Below are 19,490 nucleotides of genomic sequence, written 5' to 3'. Positions count from 1 at the left end.
CTTTCCCAGTCTCAGTCTCCCATGGAGCTTAGGTTGACACTGTGCCCAGCAATGGGAAGAGTCTTGAACTTTTCTGTCAGAACTGGCTTTGATCCATGATCCTCCTATCTCAGCCTTCTAAGCAGCTAGGATTATAGGAATGAGCTCCTGGTGTCTAAGTTTTATAAGCCGCATGCTGCAGACTAGGAAACTAAGGCTTGGATGAGGTTATTTATCCTGGGAAATGCCTTTGAAAAAGTCTCCTATATGGTCCTCCCCAGAGCCTGTGTTCCTTTTTTTTTTTTTTTTGCCAGTCCTGGGCTTGAGCTCAGGGTCTGAGCACTGTCCTTGGACTTTCTCAAGGCTAGAACTCTACCACTTGAGCCTCAGCACCACTTCCGGCATTTTCTATATATGTGGTACCAAGGAATCGAACCCGGGTCTTTGTGCATGCTAGGCAAGCACTCTAACCACTAGGCCAAATTCCAGGCCCCCAGAGCCTGTGTTCTTAAGCACTGCTTAATAGCCATGGCAGCATCTCTCTCCTCCTCTCTTCAGGATGCAGCCTTCTGTCTTTTGCTGTGCCTCCACTGCACACCAATAGCTGCGTAGAGTGGGCTTTCCCCATACCTGTAAGGCTGGCTGTTCCCTCCTGGCTTGTCTTCTCTATGCCAGCAATCACACTCTGCATGGGTCAGTCCCGAGTCCTGAGTTCAGACAGCTAGCTCTGTGGTATGCTCAGTCAGCGGGCTCAGGTGGAAGCCATAGGACTGTGGGCCAAGAGAGGATGTGCATGAAGGGAAAGCACTTTGCAAGGGTGAGAGCTGGAGAAATTTCTACACGTGATTTAAACCATTCTTACTAGATCCCAGAGACTGAGGGGGATATCTCTTTGTCTCTGCCTCTGTCTGTCTTTGTCTCTCTCTGTTTTTGTCTCTCTCTCTGTCTCTTGTCTCTCTCTGTCTCTTGTCTCTCTCTCTCTCTCTCTCTCTCTCTCTCTCTCTCTCTCTCTCACACACACACACACACGCACACACAAATACACACACACATACATACACCTTTTGAAGGCTTAGTAAAATCCAGCTCATATCCCACCTAATGGTGTTTGTAAAAGTCTGTAGCACTCGGGTGTGTCTTTGATTAATTTGTCACAAAGACTTATGAACGGGTACCAAAAAAAGAAAAAAATCCTGCTTTGTAACCTATAAGAAGGAATAAATAATTCTTCCAATAGTTGGAAGCCCTGGGGCAATTAATACCCATTCAGGTTGGCTCTAAAAATAAAGTCAATCATTTAATAGCAAAAAAAGGAGAACAACAAAAAAAAAATCCAGACTGTTCCCAACTACTATGGCTCCCCTGGCTGTGACTCCTGCGTCACCTCTTTCCTGTAAGAATGTGTGTCCATTCCATTTCACTCAGCATCAGCTGCTGTATCTCCTCTACCTGAGTTCTCAAAAGGAATGCATTGTCATCAAGCATTTCATGGCAGGTCAGTCGGCTCCCATGTCTCCCCAGTTCCTTGGAAAACCAGCTAACAGCCAAACCCTGGGGAGTAGGACAAAAGAATCAGTGGAACATGTGGGCTTTTCCTGCTCTGCCCGCATTTAAGAGCAGCTTGAGTGCTGACAGCACACAAAGGTTAGCCCTCAGCCAAGTGTGAGTGGCTCGTGCCTGTAATTCTGTCTCCTCAGGAGGCTGAGATCTGAGGATCACCATTTGATGCTAGCCTTGGCAGAAAAATCCTTGAGACTCTTATCTCTAATAAACTACCAAAAAAAGAAAAAAAAAGCCTGAAGTAGAGCTGTGACTCAAGTGGTAGAGCACCAGGCCCTGAGTTCAGGTCCTAGGAAAGCACAAAATAAAAAAAAATTACCTTTTTCATGGTGTCTTCTTCTTCTCTCCAGACCACGTCAGGTCATGTCCAGTTTGACAACTGCAATTTTGAGAACGGGCACATCCAGGTCCATGGTCCCGGGACCTGCCAAGTGAAGTTTTGCATCTTCAAAAACACCCATGTCTTCTTGCACAATGTGCCCTTGTGTGTCCTGGAAAATTGTGAATTTGTGGGCAGTGAGAACAACTCCGTGACGGTTGAGGGTCACCCATCAGCAGATAAGAACTGGGCCTATAAATATCTACTGGGGCTTATCAGATCCTCTCCCACCTTGATCCCCAAAGAGAACACGGACTTTTTAATGTCCCTGGACCTGGAGAGCCGTGACCAGGCCTGGAGCCCAAAGACCTGTGATATTGTCATCGAAGGCAGCCAAAGCCCCACCAGCCCAGCCTCCAGCTCCCCAAAGCCAAGCTCCAAGGCTAGTTCCCAGGAGGCCGAAGTGGGCAGCGATGGGGAAAGAGTGGCCCAGACCCCAGACAGCAGCGATGGAGGCCTGAGTCCCAGTGGTGAGGGCGAGGAGGATGAAGAACAGCTCACATACAGACTGTCCTACCAGGTGCAGGGCCCACATCCCGTCCTTGGAGGTTCTTTTCTAGGCCCACCACTGCCAGGAGCCTCCATTCAGCTGCCCAGCTGCCTGGTGCTGAACTCATTGCAGCAGGAGCTACAGAAGGACAAGGAGGCCATGGCTCTGGCCAGCTCCGTGCAGGGTTGCCTCATCCGCAAGTGCCTCTTCCGGGATGGGAAAGGAGGCGTCTTTGTCTGCTCTTACGGCCGGGCCAAGATGGAAGGAAACATCTTCCGCAACCTGACTTACGCAGTGCGGTGTATACATAACAGCAAGGTGCTATTCTAAGCGCGGTCCGAGTAGGTGGGGACCTCCCTGACCTGGAGTGTGAGGGTGGACTCTGAAGAGGGCTCCTGAGGTTATAAATAGAAAGGGTGTCATAGGATGTTTTGGGGTGTGTCTGTGTGAGTGTGTGTGTGTTTTGTTATAGCGGGATTGAACCTACACATGCCAGGTAAGCACTCTACCACTTAAACTCTTTTGTTTGTATTTTGTTAGTATATGACATTAAGGCTTACTAGCTTGGCCCAGGTTTATCTTCAGCTCATGGTCCTCCTGGTAGGATTTTGCTTGTGGGTGTGTGTGTGGGGGGGTACTGGTACTGGTACTGGGGGCTTGAACTCAGAGCCTGGGTACTTGTCGCTGAGTCCCTGAGCTTCTTTGCTCAAGACTAGTGCTTTACCACTTGAGTCACAGCTCCACTTCTGGCTTTCTTTTTTTTCTTTCTTTCTTTCTTTCTTTGTTTCTTTCTTTTTTTTTTTTTTTTGTGCTCAACTGGAATTAAGAGTCTTAGAGATTTTCCTGCCCAGGCTAGTTTTGCACCACAATCCTCAAATTTCAGCCTCCTGAATAGCAAGGATTACAAGTGTGGGCTACTGGTTCCTGGCTTAGTGTTTTGCAATTTAAAATAACATTTTTTTTGTATGCAATGTGGGCTGGAACTCTGGGCGTGGGCGCTGTCCCTGAGTTCTTCAGCTCAAGGCTACTCCCCTACCCTTTGAAGCACAGCCCCACTTCCATATTTTAGTGATTAGTTGGAGATAAGAGTCTCACATTCTTTAGTGGCCGGGCTGGCTTTGAACTGCGATCCTCAGACCTCAGCCTCCTGAGTAGCTAGGATTACAGGAGTGAGCCACCGCATCCAGCTTAAAATATTTTTTTTTTGCCAGTCGTGGGGCAAGAACTCAGGGCCTGAGCACTGTCCTTGGACTTTTTTTCAAGGTTAGAGCTCTACCACTTGAGCCACAACACCACTTCCAGCTTTTCTCTATGTATGTGATACTGAGGAATTGAATGCGGGCCTTCGTGCATGCTAGGCAAGCACTCTACCACTAGGCCAAACTCCAGGCCCAAAATAATAATTTTTTAATCTTATTAACATTTCACTTCATGTTCATCATCTGACTTGAACAGGGTAGAAGTTATTCTTCCCATTCCATAGAAAGGAAAACAGAGGCCCAGAGAAGGACGATATCTTCCTCAGGTCCCACAGAAAGTTGGAAGGAGTTCTAGAGCTCAATCTGTGACTGTGTTTACTCTGCTGCTTTTCACACATGCTATGCATGTCCTAGTAGAAGAAATAAGACAAGATTCAGGGAGACATGGTCACTACTTCACCTCAGATTCAAGTGGTACAGCTCAGAAGGCTTTCCAGAAGAGCTGTCTGTGCTGAGGGGCTGAGGGGAAATGGCCCCTCTGTGATGAAAAGGGCACCCACAGTGCGTGCAGTGAGCCGCAGGACGTCTGGTGCTGGGCGTGGTAGTAGAGCTGCCTTCACCTGTGTGCACTTCAAAAGGCTAAAAGATGAAGCAACAGAGGTGAGCAGGTGTCACTTTGCTTGGGGCCTAGAAAGGTGGACCTTATGCTAAGAGCAGTCTAGTGATGTGGTTAACACCTTGCTCTGGGCTTCTGGGTGTGGCAAGACAACCTGCAATTCCACTAGTGGTTAGCAACAGGAAGGAGGGCTCTGAAGGGAAAGACAGGACCTTGCAGAAGAGAGCCCAGCACTCTGGCTCTCTGTCACTGTGAATATTACCTCTGCTTCTGATAGAGAACATGAGCATTCCTGTCTGGCTTCTTTCATTGGGCCCAGTGCCATGGTGTTGGCAGAAGTTTTCAGGAAACGAAAGGGCACTGTGCAAATGTCAAACGTGGATCTTGCAGGCTTTTAGAATAGTTAGTAGCAGTTGCATTTTCCTTCTGTATTAGCCAGCCCATTTCCAAAGGGATTTTTTTCAGTGGTGTTACTACAAAAGTACTACTTAAGATTGTGCTAAGCCAGGTGCAGGGTAATCCTAGCTGTAATACTAGCTATTCAAGAGGCTGAGATCTGAGGATCACAATTCAAAGCCAACCCGGGCACTAAAAGTCCATGAGACTCTTATCTCCAATTAACAATCAGAAAACCAGAAGTGGTACTGTGGCTCAAGGGGTAGGGTGGTAGCCTTGAGCTGAAGAATTCAGGGACAGCACCCAGAGTTCAAGTCTCACGACTGACCAAAAAAAAAATAAAGTATATGGCTTTTCAACCCAGGCTTCAGTGGCTCAGGCCTGTAATCCTAGCTACACAGGAGGCTGAGATCTGAGGATCAATTTGAAGGCAGCTTGAGCAGAAAAATCCAAGAGACTCTTATCTCCACTCACAACTTAGAAAAAGGTGGAAGTGGTATTGTGGCTCTTGAGCAGAGAAGCCCTGGAACAGCATCCTGGGTTCAAAACCCCAGACTGTGAAAGAAAGAAAAAAACAATTTTTCAGCCAGGTTTAGTGGAGCATGCCTGTAATTCCAGCACTTGAGTGATGGGCAGGAGAATGACAAGATTGAACCCAACCTGAGTTACATAGTGAGATACTGTCTCAAAGAAAGGAAGAAAAAAAGAAGGAAAAAAATGAAAAAAAAAAATAAGGGCTCATGGTAAAGTGCTTGTCTTGAATACATAAGCCACAGCTTGATTCCCAAACCTGTACACACACACACACCCACACACACACACCCACACACACAAAGGTAAAGAATTGGCCTTAGGAAAGTAAAAGAATGACAGGAGGGAGAAGAGATCCCGTGTTCTTGGTGTTAGCCTGGGCAAGGTGAACTTTAGAAAAGATCTATCCTAAGTAGAAGGGATAGATCTGGAACTTGACCCACTAAAAATAGTTACATCCTTTAGCCCCTGTGAAGCCTTCATGCAACCCCAGTGCTTGAAGTTTGAAGATCCCAGAATCCATTTCTATAATAATGCTTTCCATCCATCCTCAGTCATATGGCTTGGACTCAGGGCCAAGCTTCACCCTGGGTTTTGGTAAAGCTTCAACATGAGGCTGGTTGGTAAACAGCCCACTGGGGCTCTGCCGGGCTGGGTGGAGAGCTCATGTCCTTTGGAGCACCCAATGGGAAAGTGGGGTGCCAGGCAGGTTTCCTGTTCACCTGGGGCTGAACTGTATGTGAACTTTACCAGAGGATAAAGAAAAGACTCAACTGTTCCCCCACTGGTTGCTAACAAAACCATGACAGGAAAATAAATGGCTTTCCCTTGTCTATTCAGATTGTCATGCTCAGGAACGACATTTATCGTTGTCGAGCATCAGGCATTTTTCTTCGCTTGGAGGGAGGAGGCCTGATCGCAGGCAACAATATTTACCACAATGCAGAAGCGGGTGTCGACATCCGGAAACGGTCCAACCCACTCATCCTGGTACTTTATCTTCTTTCTTTCTGAAGGATGGCTCCATTAAAGTTGCCATCTTGAATCTGTATACTTTCTGTTTGCAAATGAATCCTACCCTTTTCCGTATGTCCTCATGACTTTCTCTTCCACGTATTAATAGTGACTATGGGAAAGTCAGTTCCTATGCTCTTCCCATCATTAAAGAGGAGGTGGACAGGAAAATTTCCCAGGGCCCTGCCTCAGCCCTATTATGTGATTACTTACCTTTCACCCTTGGGAAATAAAACAGTGACTGCCCCCATTCACAGGGGAAGGCATTGGAAACAAAGAGGCTAAAGACCTTGTCTACCATAATGTGGCTGGTAACAGGTAAGCTTTGAATGCAGGTGGTCAGACTCAGTGTTGGTCTTCTTTGCCTGTTCTCTCTTGGCTGCCCATGCAGCTGTAGAGAAGGGAAATTCCCAACTTGGGAGGAAAAAAAAGCCTCACCTAACCAATGCCCTCTTCCATGCCAGGGAGGCTATAAGGTTGTGTCATTTCCCCTTCCGTCTACATTCTGGCACGTTTGCAGGAAGGGCCTAACAGCCACATGGCCCCATGCTAGGGATCTTCCAGTGACAGTGAGGTCCCCGCTCTGTCCATCATGGCCCAGGGGTGTGGACAGGGATTGAGCCCTCTGCTTCTCACCAACATGCGTGAGCAGTCTCCCATAGTGTCTCACTTCTACTTGCAGTGTAACCAGATCCACCATGGCCTTCGCTCTGGCATTGTTGTCCTTGGCAACGGGAAAGGCATCATCAGGAACAACCAAATCTTTTCTAATAAAGAGGCTGGCATTTATATCCTGTACCATGGAAATCCAGTTGTGAGGTAGGTACCCAGACTAGCTGGCTGGGCTGTGATCCCTTCTCCCTGCCCTCATCTGTTTCCCTACTCTCTGTGCTTGTTCCATTTGAAAACATGTTTGTTCACAACTGTACAGATGCCAGCAGAGACCTCATCCTAATTTCACCCTAATAACACAATTGCTCTGGTGCTTCTGCCGCCGCTGCCACCGCCTCCTCCTCCTCCTCCTCCTCTTCCTCCTCCTCCTCCTCCTTCTCCTCCTCCTCATCCTTCTCCTCCTTCTTCTTCTTCCTTTTTGCCAGTTCTGGAGTTTGAACTCAGAGCCTGAGCACTGTCCTTGGGCTTTCTCAAGGCTAGAGCTCTACCCACTTAAGCCATAGCACCATTTCTGGCTTTTTCTATGTGTATGGTATTGAGGAATCGAACCCAAGTCTTCATGCATGCTAGGCAAGCACTCTACCACTAGGCCAAACTCGCAGCCCTACTTCTGCCTATTTCAGATAGTTACCTGTTTGTTGCATTCTGTTTAGCACACCACTGTGTACTCCAAAAGGGATGACAAAGATAAACGGGTGATCTCTGCTCTCTAGGAGCTTTTTCTAGCCTGGAAGATATCCATGTACAGAAATACCATAAGAGGAGTAAAGTAGGGATTTCTACTCACATGCCAACCCCAAACAGTTGGGAGTAGCCCCCTGGGATGCTATGTTAAAATCTTCCTACTCCCTCTGAAAGCATGCTATGGCTCAGTAGTGATCTGAACTGTGGTAAGAAGGGTAATAATGCTCTGTGTCCACCAGATAAGCTATAACATGGGGGAGAGTGTGACCAATGTCATCAGAATGTCAAGACAAGGAAAAGACCATTCTGACCAGGAGAATATGGGTGGAAAAGCCTTGTGTCTGAGGTGCCATTGGAATTGAACTTTGAAATATGGAAGGCAGCTGGGCACCGGTGGTTCCTGCCTGTAATCCTAACTATTCAGGAGGCTGAGCTCTGAGGATCATGATTCAAAGCCAGCCTGGGTAAGAAAGTCCATGAAACTCTCATCTCTGGAAGTGGTGCTATGGCTCAAAGTGATAGAGCATTAAACTTGATCAGATCAGAGCCCAGGTGAGTTCAAGCCTCATCACCACTATTATCACCACTACCAAAAACAAAAGGAATATAAGGTCTCAGACTCCCATGCAATTGTGGTTAGGCATTCCTGGGAATTTTGGTACAAAGGAGAGGCCAGCATATCCAGGAGTGTGCAGTCTACTGTGGCTTGAGAGGGAAGAAATAGAATATTTTTATTGGAACTGCCCCTGAAAATCTTGGACTCTATGATGACCTTAACATGCCTTTTTATGCCCATGTGACAGTGTCTCTGCCATACAATATAAAGGAAGTAAGGGTAGAAAAGAAGGCTTGAGGCTGAGCACAGGTGGCTCACCCCTGTTCTCACAGTTCTGGCCACTCGGGAGCCTGAAATCTGAGGATCACTGTTCAGAGCTAGTTCAACTAGACAAAACTGTGCGTTATCTCTAAATGGCAAAAAGCCAGAATTAGAGGCATACATCAAATGGTAGAGCACCAACCGTGAATAAAATAATCGAGCAAGATTGAGAAGCGAGAAGTCCTGAGTTCAAGCCCCAGTATGGGCATGTGCATGCTCTCCACCGCCACCCCTAACTCCCCCCTCCCCCTCCCTCCCTCCCCTTTCTCCCTCCAGCCTCTCTCTCTCCCTTATATCAGCCAAGCTGAGGAAAGTGGAGTTGATTCTGTTGAGATAATGGGGAATCTTTAATAAAGGTTTTGAGCTGAACCCTCACATCCTTGTGCCTTTCTTTAGGACCATAGCTGGCATTAATGTGCAGCAAGAGTGTTCTCAGGTGGTTTTCCTCTGCAGTTGTCCATAGCTGATTCTCGTGTGGTTGTATAGCACTTGGATTTATCACTCTGGAAAGTTTCAGAATATTCTGCCATTTTGATACTTCATAATTTTCTACCCTGCTTAGTAGGCAAATACTTTTCATGGTTAAAGATAACTCGTGGTCACAGTGTCCCTTGTAAGTGCTAGAAAACCTTTAAAGAACTCCGAACAAAGACTATCAGCATCAGATCAGGGACATGGTCTTTCACATGTGGCCAACCACTGTGAGAGAACTAGTTGTACAAATGTGGTCAGCTGGAGGGGACATATTGTGCTTCCTTCTGTGAGGCTTTGTGACAAGAGGCAGTGGCCTCAAGGAAGGACACAGAAAAAAGGTCTTGAGATCCCTGAGTGGCATGAATGAGGGAAATCCTATTTGCCACTGGAGTTCTAACTGTAATCTCTCCTAAGCAAGCTTAGCACCGCCTCCTAGGATTTCTTCATGCCACCAAGACTTACTGTGACCATACACCATGGTGACATCTGCTTAAAATGGTGTTTATAGGTAGATGACAGTAAAGAAGAGCCACAGAGGGTCAGATGTCATTATTCTTACATCCCATAATTGTGAGTTTAGTTTCGGTCACGCTGCCCCACTAACCACTAAAGATTTCTGAGTGCCTGACTTATAATGCACTTCAGAAAGCGCTGTATACCTTGTGCACTTTCACCATCAGGATACCCACAAGGAGCAGCAGTGGCCTGGAGCATGACATCAGTCCCCGGTCTCACCTTTTTGTCTTGTCCTTCCATTTTAGTGGGAACCACATCTTTAAAGGGCGTGCAGCCGGCATAGCAGTGAACGAGCATGGCAAAGGCCTCATCACAGGTATGCGTTGGCAACTCCCTAGAACCGCAGCAAACAAAAGATAACTGACAGCCATAGCACTGTCCCCTCGGCTCACTCCACCAGCTTACACCACTCTTTACCCACCACAGGCCACCTTCTGTGACCAGTTGGCCCTCAGGGATATGGGTCCATGCTGGCTTTGCTTCCCATGAGGAGAGCTTAGCACAACACTGAGGCATGTCTGCTGGGCCAGGCCCCAGAATGAGGCATGTCACTGAGTGGCTCATAACACTTCCTGAAGCTCTGATACCCAGTGAACTGTGTGAATCCTTCCCCTGCACCTTTTTCATGGGCTGCTATCTGCTCTGGAAATCTGGTCAATTCCTGCTTATACTTTAGGTGTCGGCTTGAATGCTACCTCTTCAGGGAAGCCTTCCCTGATCTCTTCCTATCGCATGCATTCGCTGTACCCAGGATAACTTTATTATTGGCATTTTACTTAATCAATTTCTTTCTGGTATTTGTTTTTGTCAGTCTGGACACATGACCTTGTTTTGCTAGGCAGGTACTCCACCCTGAGAGCTATACCCCCTGCCCTATATTGCTTTAGTGGTTGGTTGGTTGGTTTTTGTTTGTATTTTGTCAGTTGTGGGGCTTGGACTTTGGTGCTGGGTGTTGTCCCTGAGCTCGTCACTCAAGGCTACCACCCTACCCCTTGAGCCTCAGTGCCACTTCTCATTTTATAGTGGTTAATTGGAGATAAGAGTCTCATGGTCTTTAGTGCCCCGGCTGGCTTTGAACCTTGATCCTCAGATCTCAGCCTCCTGAGTAGCTAGGATTACAGGCATGAGCCACTGTGCTAGGCTTGCTTTAGTAGTTTCCCAGGTTTAGTTTCATGTGTTTGCCCCAAGGCAAGCCTCAGATGTACTCATCATATACCCCGTTTATTTAGCTGAGATTACAGGCCTGGCCCAGGGGAAGCGTTTCTCAAAAAGTGGTATGTAAGCCAGAACCTAGAAGATAGGATGAAGCCTAAGAAAAGAACCTTCCAGACAGAGTCAATATTGGGAGTAGACTGGAATACTTGAGTGGGGATTGCTTGTGGGACTAGAGTGTGGAAGCCAGGAGCTCGCAGCGTGAGGTAGTGACCCGGAGCAGGAAGGGACTGCACAAAGGTGTTCTGAGCCATTGCACTGGGGCCCAGGAGGCCCCTCTGCCCCAGTGCTGGAGATAGCAGTGCCCAGGGCCACCCTTCTGACCTGTGACTCTTAGCCCACTCCGAGGAAAGGAGAGGCTGCCCAGGAGAGATGAGGGCAGGACAGGTCAGTCAGGGTAGCTTCCACGCTGCAGCAGTGCGGCAGAACTTGTGGTCTCGTCTTTGGGCTCTAAAAGCCGGTTTCTTCTTAGTCCTCCATCTTAAAGCCACAAGGTATAGTGAGAGCTGGGGACACAGGAATGCCCAAGACAGACACATACCTCCCCCCCCCACCCCGAGAAAGCAGATGAGGGTGTGAAACATCAGCCAGCCAGACTGGCATCAGGATGCTGAGTGTCAGCAGCAGGAGGTGTGGGCAGCTGGTCCTGTGATGCCCTTTTCCAGGCCATCCTAATCCTCATGGACAGTGCTGGAGGTGGTTTGGGTGTGCTGACCTTCTTTCTGCCCCTCTCCATAGAAAATGTCATCCGGGAGAACCAGTGGGGAGGCGTGGACATCCGCCGGGGAGCCATCCCGGTCCTCAGGAGCAACCTCATCTGCTTTGGCTACTCGGACGGCGTGGTCGTGGGGGATGAGGGCAAAGGACTGATAGAGGGGAACACCATCTATGGTGAGGAGCAGGTCCGGGGGAGGGGTCCTGGGGACAGGGCCTGTGGTCCAGCCCCACTTGGGAGGCAGGAAGTCCGGGTTCCATGCTAGCCTGAGTCCTGAGAAAATCATCAGCTCCCCCAGGCTCCAGACACATGATGGGAAGAGGTGGAACTGGGGAAGACCCCTTCTCACACATCACCTCACAGTTCGCACTGAGCTCAAGAGCTCGGCGAAGCAGAGCTTCATCCCCAAGGAAAATAACAAAAGGCCAAGTGTTGATTTTAAGTCCCAACACGTGGGCATCGCATTCCTCATACATCCTGTCTGGATGTATATTTTGGGGGGAAAGGCGTGATCTTTCCAGATTAAGTCTCCAATAATAATTACAGACAAGGTTAATCCCTGCTAGGTTCTTCCTAGCGGCAGCAGCACACCTTTGGCCCTGTCACTGTGGGCCTGTGGGCCTCTGCTCCAAAAGCACAGCCTGACAGCTCTCACCGCGTGTGAGGTTGGCCTCTTCATTGCCATCCCTCCCACATGAAGAAGAAGCCCATGCTACGGCTGTGACTTGACTTCTGCCAGTGCCTTTTGCATGCCCTCTCAGGGTGGCCCTGGGCACTGCCTCACCCATTGCTGGGTGTCAGTGACCAACTCTGTTCACTGTCCCAGCTAACAAGGGCTGTGGTGTCTGGATGATGTCATCCAGCCTGCCCCACGTCACCAGCAATCACGTGAGCTACAATGGCCTGTATGGAGTGGCCGTGTTCAGCCAGAAGGATGGCATCAGTGAGTTCCCTGGAGGCCATGGGGCCCAGGAGAACTTCAGTGAGGATGGGGACGCCATCCTCTGGGAGACAGAGCTGGAGAAGGAGGACGACCCACTCTGCCGGCCCATCACCATCGCCCTGGTGGAGTCTAACAGCATTAATCACAATGGAGGTGAGTGCATCAGCTCCTACTGGCAAACCTCGAGGTCTCCCCGCTGTGTTAGACTGCAGGCTGGCCTCAGCTTGGCCTTCCCGCCTCTCTGCTACTTCTTCCTGCCTTTTACCTGCTACCCAAGCCCCTGGACTTCCTCTCTAAGCTTTCCTGTGGATTTCACTCATGCTTGAAATTCCTCCCATCCATGTATCTCAACTTGAACTTCCTGACCATGCCTCTCTTGCATCCTTTCCTTCTTTGAGTCCGTGGCCACGCTCCATTCCCAGTGATATGTCTGATGAGGTGCAGAGCCGTTTACAGAGTACTGGAAGAAAGAAATCACTTCCTGGGCCCTGGGCAGCTCTTTCCTCTGGGATTGGGGGAGAGCAGGGAAATTCTGTTCATCAGCGGGGGCTCGCCTCTGCAAAAAATGTAGTTCTGGGTATCCTTTTATACTGGGCTGTCAGGCAGGACTGGCAAAACACACTCTGCCATCCCCAGGAAGCAGCAGGCAGGTGTCACACTGATGTCTGAACTTGCAGCCTCACTCCTGGCTCCGACTGCTTCCGTGGTCCTTGTGGCCTACACCATCCCCTCCCAGCACCACCCAGTCCTCTGGCTTGTGTGGAAGGCAGACATAAAGACTGCAGAGCCCCCACCCAGATCTAGTTACTCTGAGGAGTCGGGGACTCTTGCAAGAACTGCTTTATTCCACACTACCTAGTTTCAAAGCATTTGTAGCCCTTAACATTTTTTAGATACGTATTACTTCACTTGATATTTTCCTATCAGAAGTGATAGGATTTCCCTTATGAAGAAAGCATTCCACAATAATGAGACAGGTTCCTGTCCCACATGGGAAACAACACTAAGACTGACAGCTGTGTAACAGGCAGAGCTCTGTCTTGAGGCAATACAGGCAGCCTTAGAGGTAATGAGGTGCTCGTCACAGGAGGCACAAACAGCAGAAGGATGAGGTTATGTAGGACACATTTCTGTCTGGTTTGAGAGCCTGGGCCAGGGCCACCGTAGCCAAGGAATCTTCTCCCAGCCTGTGGGCCTGGACACCTTTGGTGAGGACTTTCTAGTGTAGCAGGAAGTTTCCGAGATGCCCCCTGGTTTCCTTTTACTGCTCATCATCAGCCCTGAAGATGACGCCCGAGGCTGATCTGCAGGTCACTGCCTCTTCCTCCTGGCCTCTGTCCTGGGATATTCTGTGCAAAGGAGGCTGCTCCTGACGTGGGCTGTCGGGGCTGACCTCATGATCACCCTCTCTGCCCGTAGCCTCGGGACTCTATGTCCAGAGCAGCGAGGTGCTGCACATTATCTCCAACGTGATCCACGCCAATGGGGACAGAGGCATCTCTGTGGCCCAGAGCGGCCAACTCACCCGAGTGGCCAACAACAGCATCTCCTGCAACCGCCAGAGTGGAGTCAAGGTGGAGACACAGTGCAAGGTAGAGCTCCGGGGCAACGGCATCTACGACAACAGGGGCCATGGAATCATCACCAAGGGCGAGAGCACTGTGGTCGTGGAAAATGACATCATCGGCAACCGCGGCAGTGGGCTGCAGTTGCTGCCCAGGTCCGACACGAAGGTGAGTGTGCACGCGTGTGACCGGGGGTGGCTGCACGGGCCCAGCTCCGGCCCAGGCCATCAGTTCTGAGTGCTGCATGGAGCACTATTCCTCCTGCCAGAACCCAGCCTGGGAGATGAGGTTGGGCTCAGAGAGGACATGGAAACGAGGTCTTAAAGGATGAATAGGATTTCAGCGGCAGCCTGCTAGGAACTGAAAATGTTAGTCACCTCCCAGATTTCACGGTGTTCGAGCCTCTGAAGGTATCTTCATGGTGTCTTCATGGTGTGGCTAGGTCAAGGTCCCTGTCAGCTCCTTCCTTAACAGCTCTGGGTGCTTAATGAGGAGGGGACTCTTGCCACAGGGCTTGTGCACGCACTGCCTCCTGTCTTCCCAGCGTCCCCTGGGCCTGTGCTGTATGTTCACACAGCTGGGTTAGTCACCTTCAGGATGACTTCCTGAGCGGTCTGAGGTGCTGCTTTTCTGGACTCTGTTGCAGTTGTGCAGAATGTGAGCTCACAGCGTGTAGTGGAACTGTGAAGCTCTTTCCAGCTCTAGAGCATGGAACACCACCCACTGGTGCAAGGAGAGAAGAGCTCCATAAGTTTGCATCTGAGCCCAAGGGGAGCAGAAGGGAGAAGGGGTGAGGCACACCGTGGCTTCATTTGCGCCTGCAGGGGCCCTGGTTTTCTACATTGCTCCTTCTTCCCATGATGAACTGCCACAGCTTGCCCGCCACTTACTCCAGGAAGTTTTCCATGGCTCTGACAGGCTGCTCTTGATAGCCTGCACTGAGTCCCTGGTTCTGTGCTGACCCCAGCCTCAAGTCATTTTCTGCCCCCCCCCTCCATCTAAGTCTCTGAGGTATAACAAACTCTGCCTGCTTCTCTCAGGTAATAAAGAACCGAATCCACTCATTCCGGGCCTACGGCATCGCGGTGCGGGGCCGTGCAAAGGCCCTGGTACAAGAGAACATCGTCTTCCAGGGCAAGACCAACAAGACCATCTTTCAGCAGGTCACGAACAACCGAGAATGTGTCATGCAAAACAACAAGTTCCTGGTTTTTAAGAAAAAGTACGTTTCTGCAGTTGCCTAAACCAGACTTAGAAAACCACACTGAGGTCACTGGTGAAGCCAGTTGAGGCTGGCAGATGGCAGCTTCAGGCCACCTCAGTCCTGCCAGTGTTCCCTTTATTCAGAGAAAGCCCTGTATTTCGTGTCAGGCCTAATCTGGGGACTTGTGCCTGATTCCCTGTGAGGAAAAGCTTTTTTTCTTTGCCAGTCCTGGACTTGAGCTCAGGGCCTGAGCACTGTCCTTGGACTTTCTCAAGGCTAGAGCTTTACCACTTGAGCCTCAGCACCACTTCGGGCTTTTTCTATATATATGGTACCAAGGAATCGAATCCGGGTCTTCATGCATGCTAGGCAAGCACTTTAACCACTAGGCCAAACTCCCAGCCCCTGAGGAAAAGCTTTTTAAGAATAGAGGATGAGGCCCGGGAGTTTGGCCTAGTGGTTAAAGTGCTTGCCTAGCATGCATGAAGACCCGGGTTCGATTCCTCGGTACCACATACATAGAAAAAAGCCGGAAGTGGTGCTGAGGCTCAAGTGGTAGAGCTCTAGCCTTGAGAAAGTCCAAGGACAGTGCTCAGGCCCTGAGCTCAAGCCCAGGACTGGCAAAAAAAAAAAAAAAAAAAAAAAAAGAATAGAGGATGAGATGGGACTGGTGGCTCACACATGTCATCCTAGCTACTCAGGAGGTTGAGATCAGAGGATTAGAACCCAATGCAGAGTGCTAATCTTCAGCAAAATGTTCAAGAACAGTGCCCAGGCACTGAGTTCAAGTCCCAACACTAGCACACACACACACACACACACATATTTGACTGAGAATCATCTTTTTTAAATCTAAAAAACGAATATAGTGATCTCTCATCTATTGTCAGAGTTATGTTCTAGAGACTCCCACGATAGGTGAAATCTGAGAAGTAGCAGTGTTAGATAGTTGTCTCTCACTATTGCAGTTCATTTATTGCTACTTGGAGGATTTTCACTTATGGCAGAGGTCTCTTATGATAGGTGAGGGATCACTGTTTATGTATTTTTCTTTAAAAATCTGTGATATACAGGCTGGGAGTTTGGCCTAGTGGTAGAGTGCTTGCCTAGCATGCACAAAGACCTGGGTTCAATTCTTCAGTACCACATACATAGAAAAAAAGCCAGAAGTGGTGCTGTGGCTCAAGTGATTGAGCTCTAGCCTTGAGAAAGCCCAAGGACTCTGCTCAGGCCCTGAGCCCAAGCCCAGGACTGGCAAAAACAAAAACAAAAAAAATCCCTCTGATAAGTGAGTCTGGGCAGGACTGTCTCTGAGACTCTTATCTCCCATTAACTACCAAAAAGCCCAAGTGGAGCTGTGTCTCAAGTGACAGAGTACTAGCCTTAAGCAAAAAAGATCAGGGATGGCTCCCAGGCCCTGAGTTCAGTCCCTAGGACTGTGTATGTGTGTGCATGTGAGGGCATGCATACACACACACACACACACACACACACACACAAAGTATATAGGAATTTCAAATTCTTTTGCATTGTTGAACACTTTTCATGTATGTATATGAGGGAAGTTTACCCCCTTCATCAACTGAGCAGGTAGATAGTTTCTAGATAATAGAAGTTCCTCATACCTTAGCTCTCTGGACTGTCACTTACCTGGGAGATAAAACCATCCATATTGGAACCGTCACATTCAGTGAGCTCGAAGCAAAGATGGTTAAAGGGAACACAGGTACTTATGACCTCCAATTTTACAGACTCTTCTTTGCACCTACAGGTCTGATACATGGCGTCTGGTGAACCCCCCAGCAAGGCCTCATCTTGAAAACTCTCTGAGAGGCCCCTCTGCAGTCCACAGTGGGCAGAAGGTGGCAACCATGGCAACCAGAATCACAGCCCGTGTGGAAGGCGGTTACCACAGCAACCGCAGCATCTTCTGTACCATCCTGTAAGGTTGGCCTGACAAAGACCCTCTGACTGGAAGCAGTGCCTGGGAAGACTCACAAGACCTCCCTTCTTATCACCACCTCTCTGGCAGAGCAGGTCCCAGGCAAGGTATCTCCAGACCCTTCCGACCTACTAACCTCAGCGGGAATGAACTTGGAAGTACTTTTCAAGGAGAAAAAGGAACTGAAGTTAGAGGTTTCCCATCACGCCAGCATTTTGAGATTATGAAACGTTGTTTAGGTCAGAATTCTTCAGTTACAGGAAATCTTGTTTTATTCATACCAAACCAGGGTGGAGCAGGTGGATATCTGATTCTGGTGAGGTAGAGAAACTTCCCACTGTCCTGGACCCGACCCTCCTGGGTTCTTCCAGGGGTTGCACAGCCACCTTGCTGCCTCTGGAAGCCATGGCTGCATTGGTTTACAGAAGGAAATAGACTTGGGCATAGCTGTGTGAGTGGAGGAGGAGCCCCTCTTCAAAGGCTGCCCTGGGATGTCATGAGGATGAGGAGGTGCTGCAAACTGGAGGGGCAGGTGACAGGTGGCTTTCTTCAGCTGTGTAGGCAGGTGCTAGCTTGGGGCAGTGCTGAAATACAAGTAGCTAGGGACATTAGCTCCATTCCTGACTCCAGGGTGCCCTGTGAGCACACTAGAGCAGCTGTCCCTCCTGACCCCAGCTTGTCCACATGGAGGGGCCTGGTCTTCGCTTGTCCTCGTCCTCATGGGTGATCAGCTGCCTTTACTGACCCCATCGTGTTGCCTATTCTGTGCCTTGGCTCAGCTTTCCTCATCCTGGCATGTCCTTCCCTGCCATCTCCCAGTGTGCAGGCTCTACCCATTCCCCAACGTTTAGCTCAGACACTGCCTTCTCTACCTGGTTCTCCCTCCCCCTTGCTCCAAGACCATGCCTCCCCCAGCAAGCCTCAGTGGCCCTTCCTCTGCTCCCTCAGGGCACTGAGCACTTTCTGCCTTGTTTTGGAACTATTCGGGTCCACACCCCACCCCACCCACTTGCCTGTGCACTTGGAAGGTAGGGCCACATCTGTGTCCCTAAGTCCCAGCCCAGAGCTGGGGTACGGTTAGTGGCCTGAGGCAGCCAGCTCCCAAAGGGCTCTACTAACCTGTACTGTGAATATTCCAGAAGCCGGTGGGCTTGGTCCCTACTGCCCAAGGGGGCCAGCTCAGCCTCAGTGATTTCCCTCCTGCTCAGCCTTTAATGCAGGGCCTTCACCAGCCTGTTGGGGTTACTGACCTATCCAGGGCCAGATAGCTTCCCAGGCTGGTTCTGCTAGGCCTTAGGTGCTGCTCCTTGGGTGGGTGAGGGCAGGAAGCAGGAACACTGGCTTCTCCCTGCAGACTCTGGACACAAGCACTGGTCCCCCGCCTCCCCAACCCTGGCACAGTCCTTTTGCACTTGGTGGCCCCAATGTGAGTCGCTGTATAAAATGCTGCCTTTGTTATTTTGTAAGAAATGACTTTTCTGTGAACCAGGTACAATAACCCAAATAAAGTTCTATATTCTTTATTTAAAAAAAAAAAAAGGTACATTGCGGGGGTATCATTTTGGGTCTGGGCATTTCTGGAAGTTTCTGGAGTCCAGATGCAGAGGTCTGGCCACTGCACCCTCTATAGGGGACAGGAAAATCCCAGAGGTCTCTTGTCAAGCCATGGCCCCAATTCATGACTTGGTTTCATCTCTCAGAGGCCCAGTGTGTCTGTCACTCTAGTCTTGCCTGTCTCATGAGCCTCTGGGAAGACCAGCAATTAATAGTTCCTCCTTGTGGGTCACGTGACTGTCAGCCAGGTCCTCAGTGTATCACCATATCTTCCCAACTCCAGTTTTGGTAGCTTATAGCTTTTGCTAATCCATAGCAAAGAGTGTCATGAGGGCTGAGTGGTAGAGTGCTCTAGTATGCATGAAGCCCTGGGTTCAATTCCTCAGTACCACATAAACAGAAAAAGCTGCAAGTGATGCTGCGGCTTGAATAGCCTTGAGGAAAAGAAGCTGGACCACAGTGCACAGGCACTTTACCCTAAGACTTTACCCTCACTTCCCATCCCCACTCCTCCCCACCCCCCAAAAATCTCATGGACTTTGCTGCCCAGGCTTGCTTTGAACTGTGATCCTTAGATCTCAGCTTCCCAAACAGCTAGGATTATAGGCGTAAGCCACCAGTGCCTGACTTCTGTGATGTTTTGAACCAAGATGTGAGCCCCTGGCTCACAGAACCAATGAGGGACAAGCCATTATCCATTATCCACAGCCTTCAGGGGTGAGAAACTTCATTGTCAATAGTCATTCTGGCAAGGTGTCCAAATAGCGGATGAAGACAACTGGGTTGATCAGTGCTTTCCACGCTATAGTCATCTCTGGTCCTCTGTACGTGGCCTTCTCTGTGGCCTTAGCCAGGGAGAAAAGCTAGGATGATCACTTCCTGATTTGACATCACTTCATTATAACAGACTATAAGATTGGCTACTTGGCAATCCCACTTAAATGGCAATCCACAGCTCCTAGGAAAGC

The 19,490-nt window shown here is 49.4% G+C and overlaps 1 protein-coding gene and 1 long non-coding RNA gene across 2 annotated transcripts in view; one reads left to right on the top strand and one right to left on the bottom strand.

Annotated features, from left to right (window-relative positions):
- Fbxo10 (F-box protein 10) overlaps positions 1-18,900 on the top strand; it is a 40,479-nt gene extending 21,579 nt beyond the window's left edge. Inside the window, exons 3-11 of the mRNA XM_090330274.1 lie at positions 1,890-2,726; positions 5,991-6,140; positions 6,847-6,983; positions 9,633-9,703; positions 11,338-11,490; positions 12,141-12,410; positions 13,677-13,990; positions 14,863-15,044; positions 16,798-18,900. Of these exons, the coding sequence (XP_090186400.1) occupies positions 1,890-2,726; positions 5,991-6,140; positions 6,847-6,983; positions 9,633-9,703; positions 11,338-11,490; positions 12,141-12,410; positions 13,677-13,990; positions 14,863-15,044; positions 16,798-16,972 (2,289 nt within the window). The 3' untranslated portion in view covers positions 16,973-18,900. The remainder of the gene's footprint in view (positions 1-1,889; positions 2,727-5,990; positions 6,141-6,846; positions 6,984-9,632; positions 9,704-11,337; positions 11,491-12,140; positions 12,411-13,676; positions 13,991-14,862; positions 15,045-16,797) is intronic.
- LOC150065639 (uncharacterized) lies at positions 8,839-16,910 on the bottom strand. Its single transcript, XR_016534968.1, has 3 exons — positions 16,677-16,910; positions 9,607-9,721; positions 8,839-8,900 (listed from the first exon to the last, which is right to left on the bottom strand). It is a non-coding gene; the product is annotated as an uncharacterized LOC150065639 (long non-coding RNA).
- Positions 18,901-19,490: the final 590 nt, after the last annotated feature.

The sequence above is a fragment of the Megascapheus bottae genome, chromosome 3 (genome assembly GCF_031878675.1).
Source record: "Megascapheus bottae isolate mThoBot1 chromosome 3, mThoBot2.hap1, whole genome shotgun sequence".
Taxonomy (NCBI): Eukaryota; Metazoa; Chordata; class Mammalia; order Rodentia; family Geomyidae; genus Megascapheus; species Megascapheus bottae.
The sequence above is the reverse complement of the archived record's forward strand: the minus strand, read 5'-3'. Positions and strand labels throughout refer to the sequence as shown.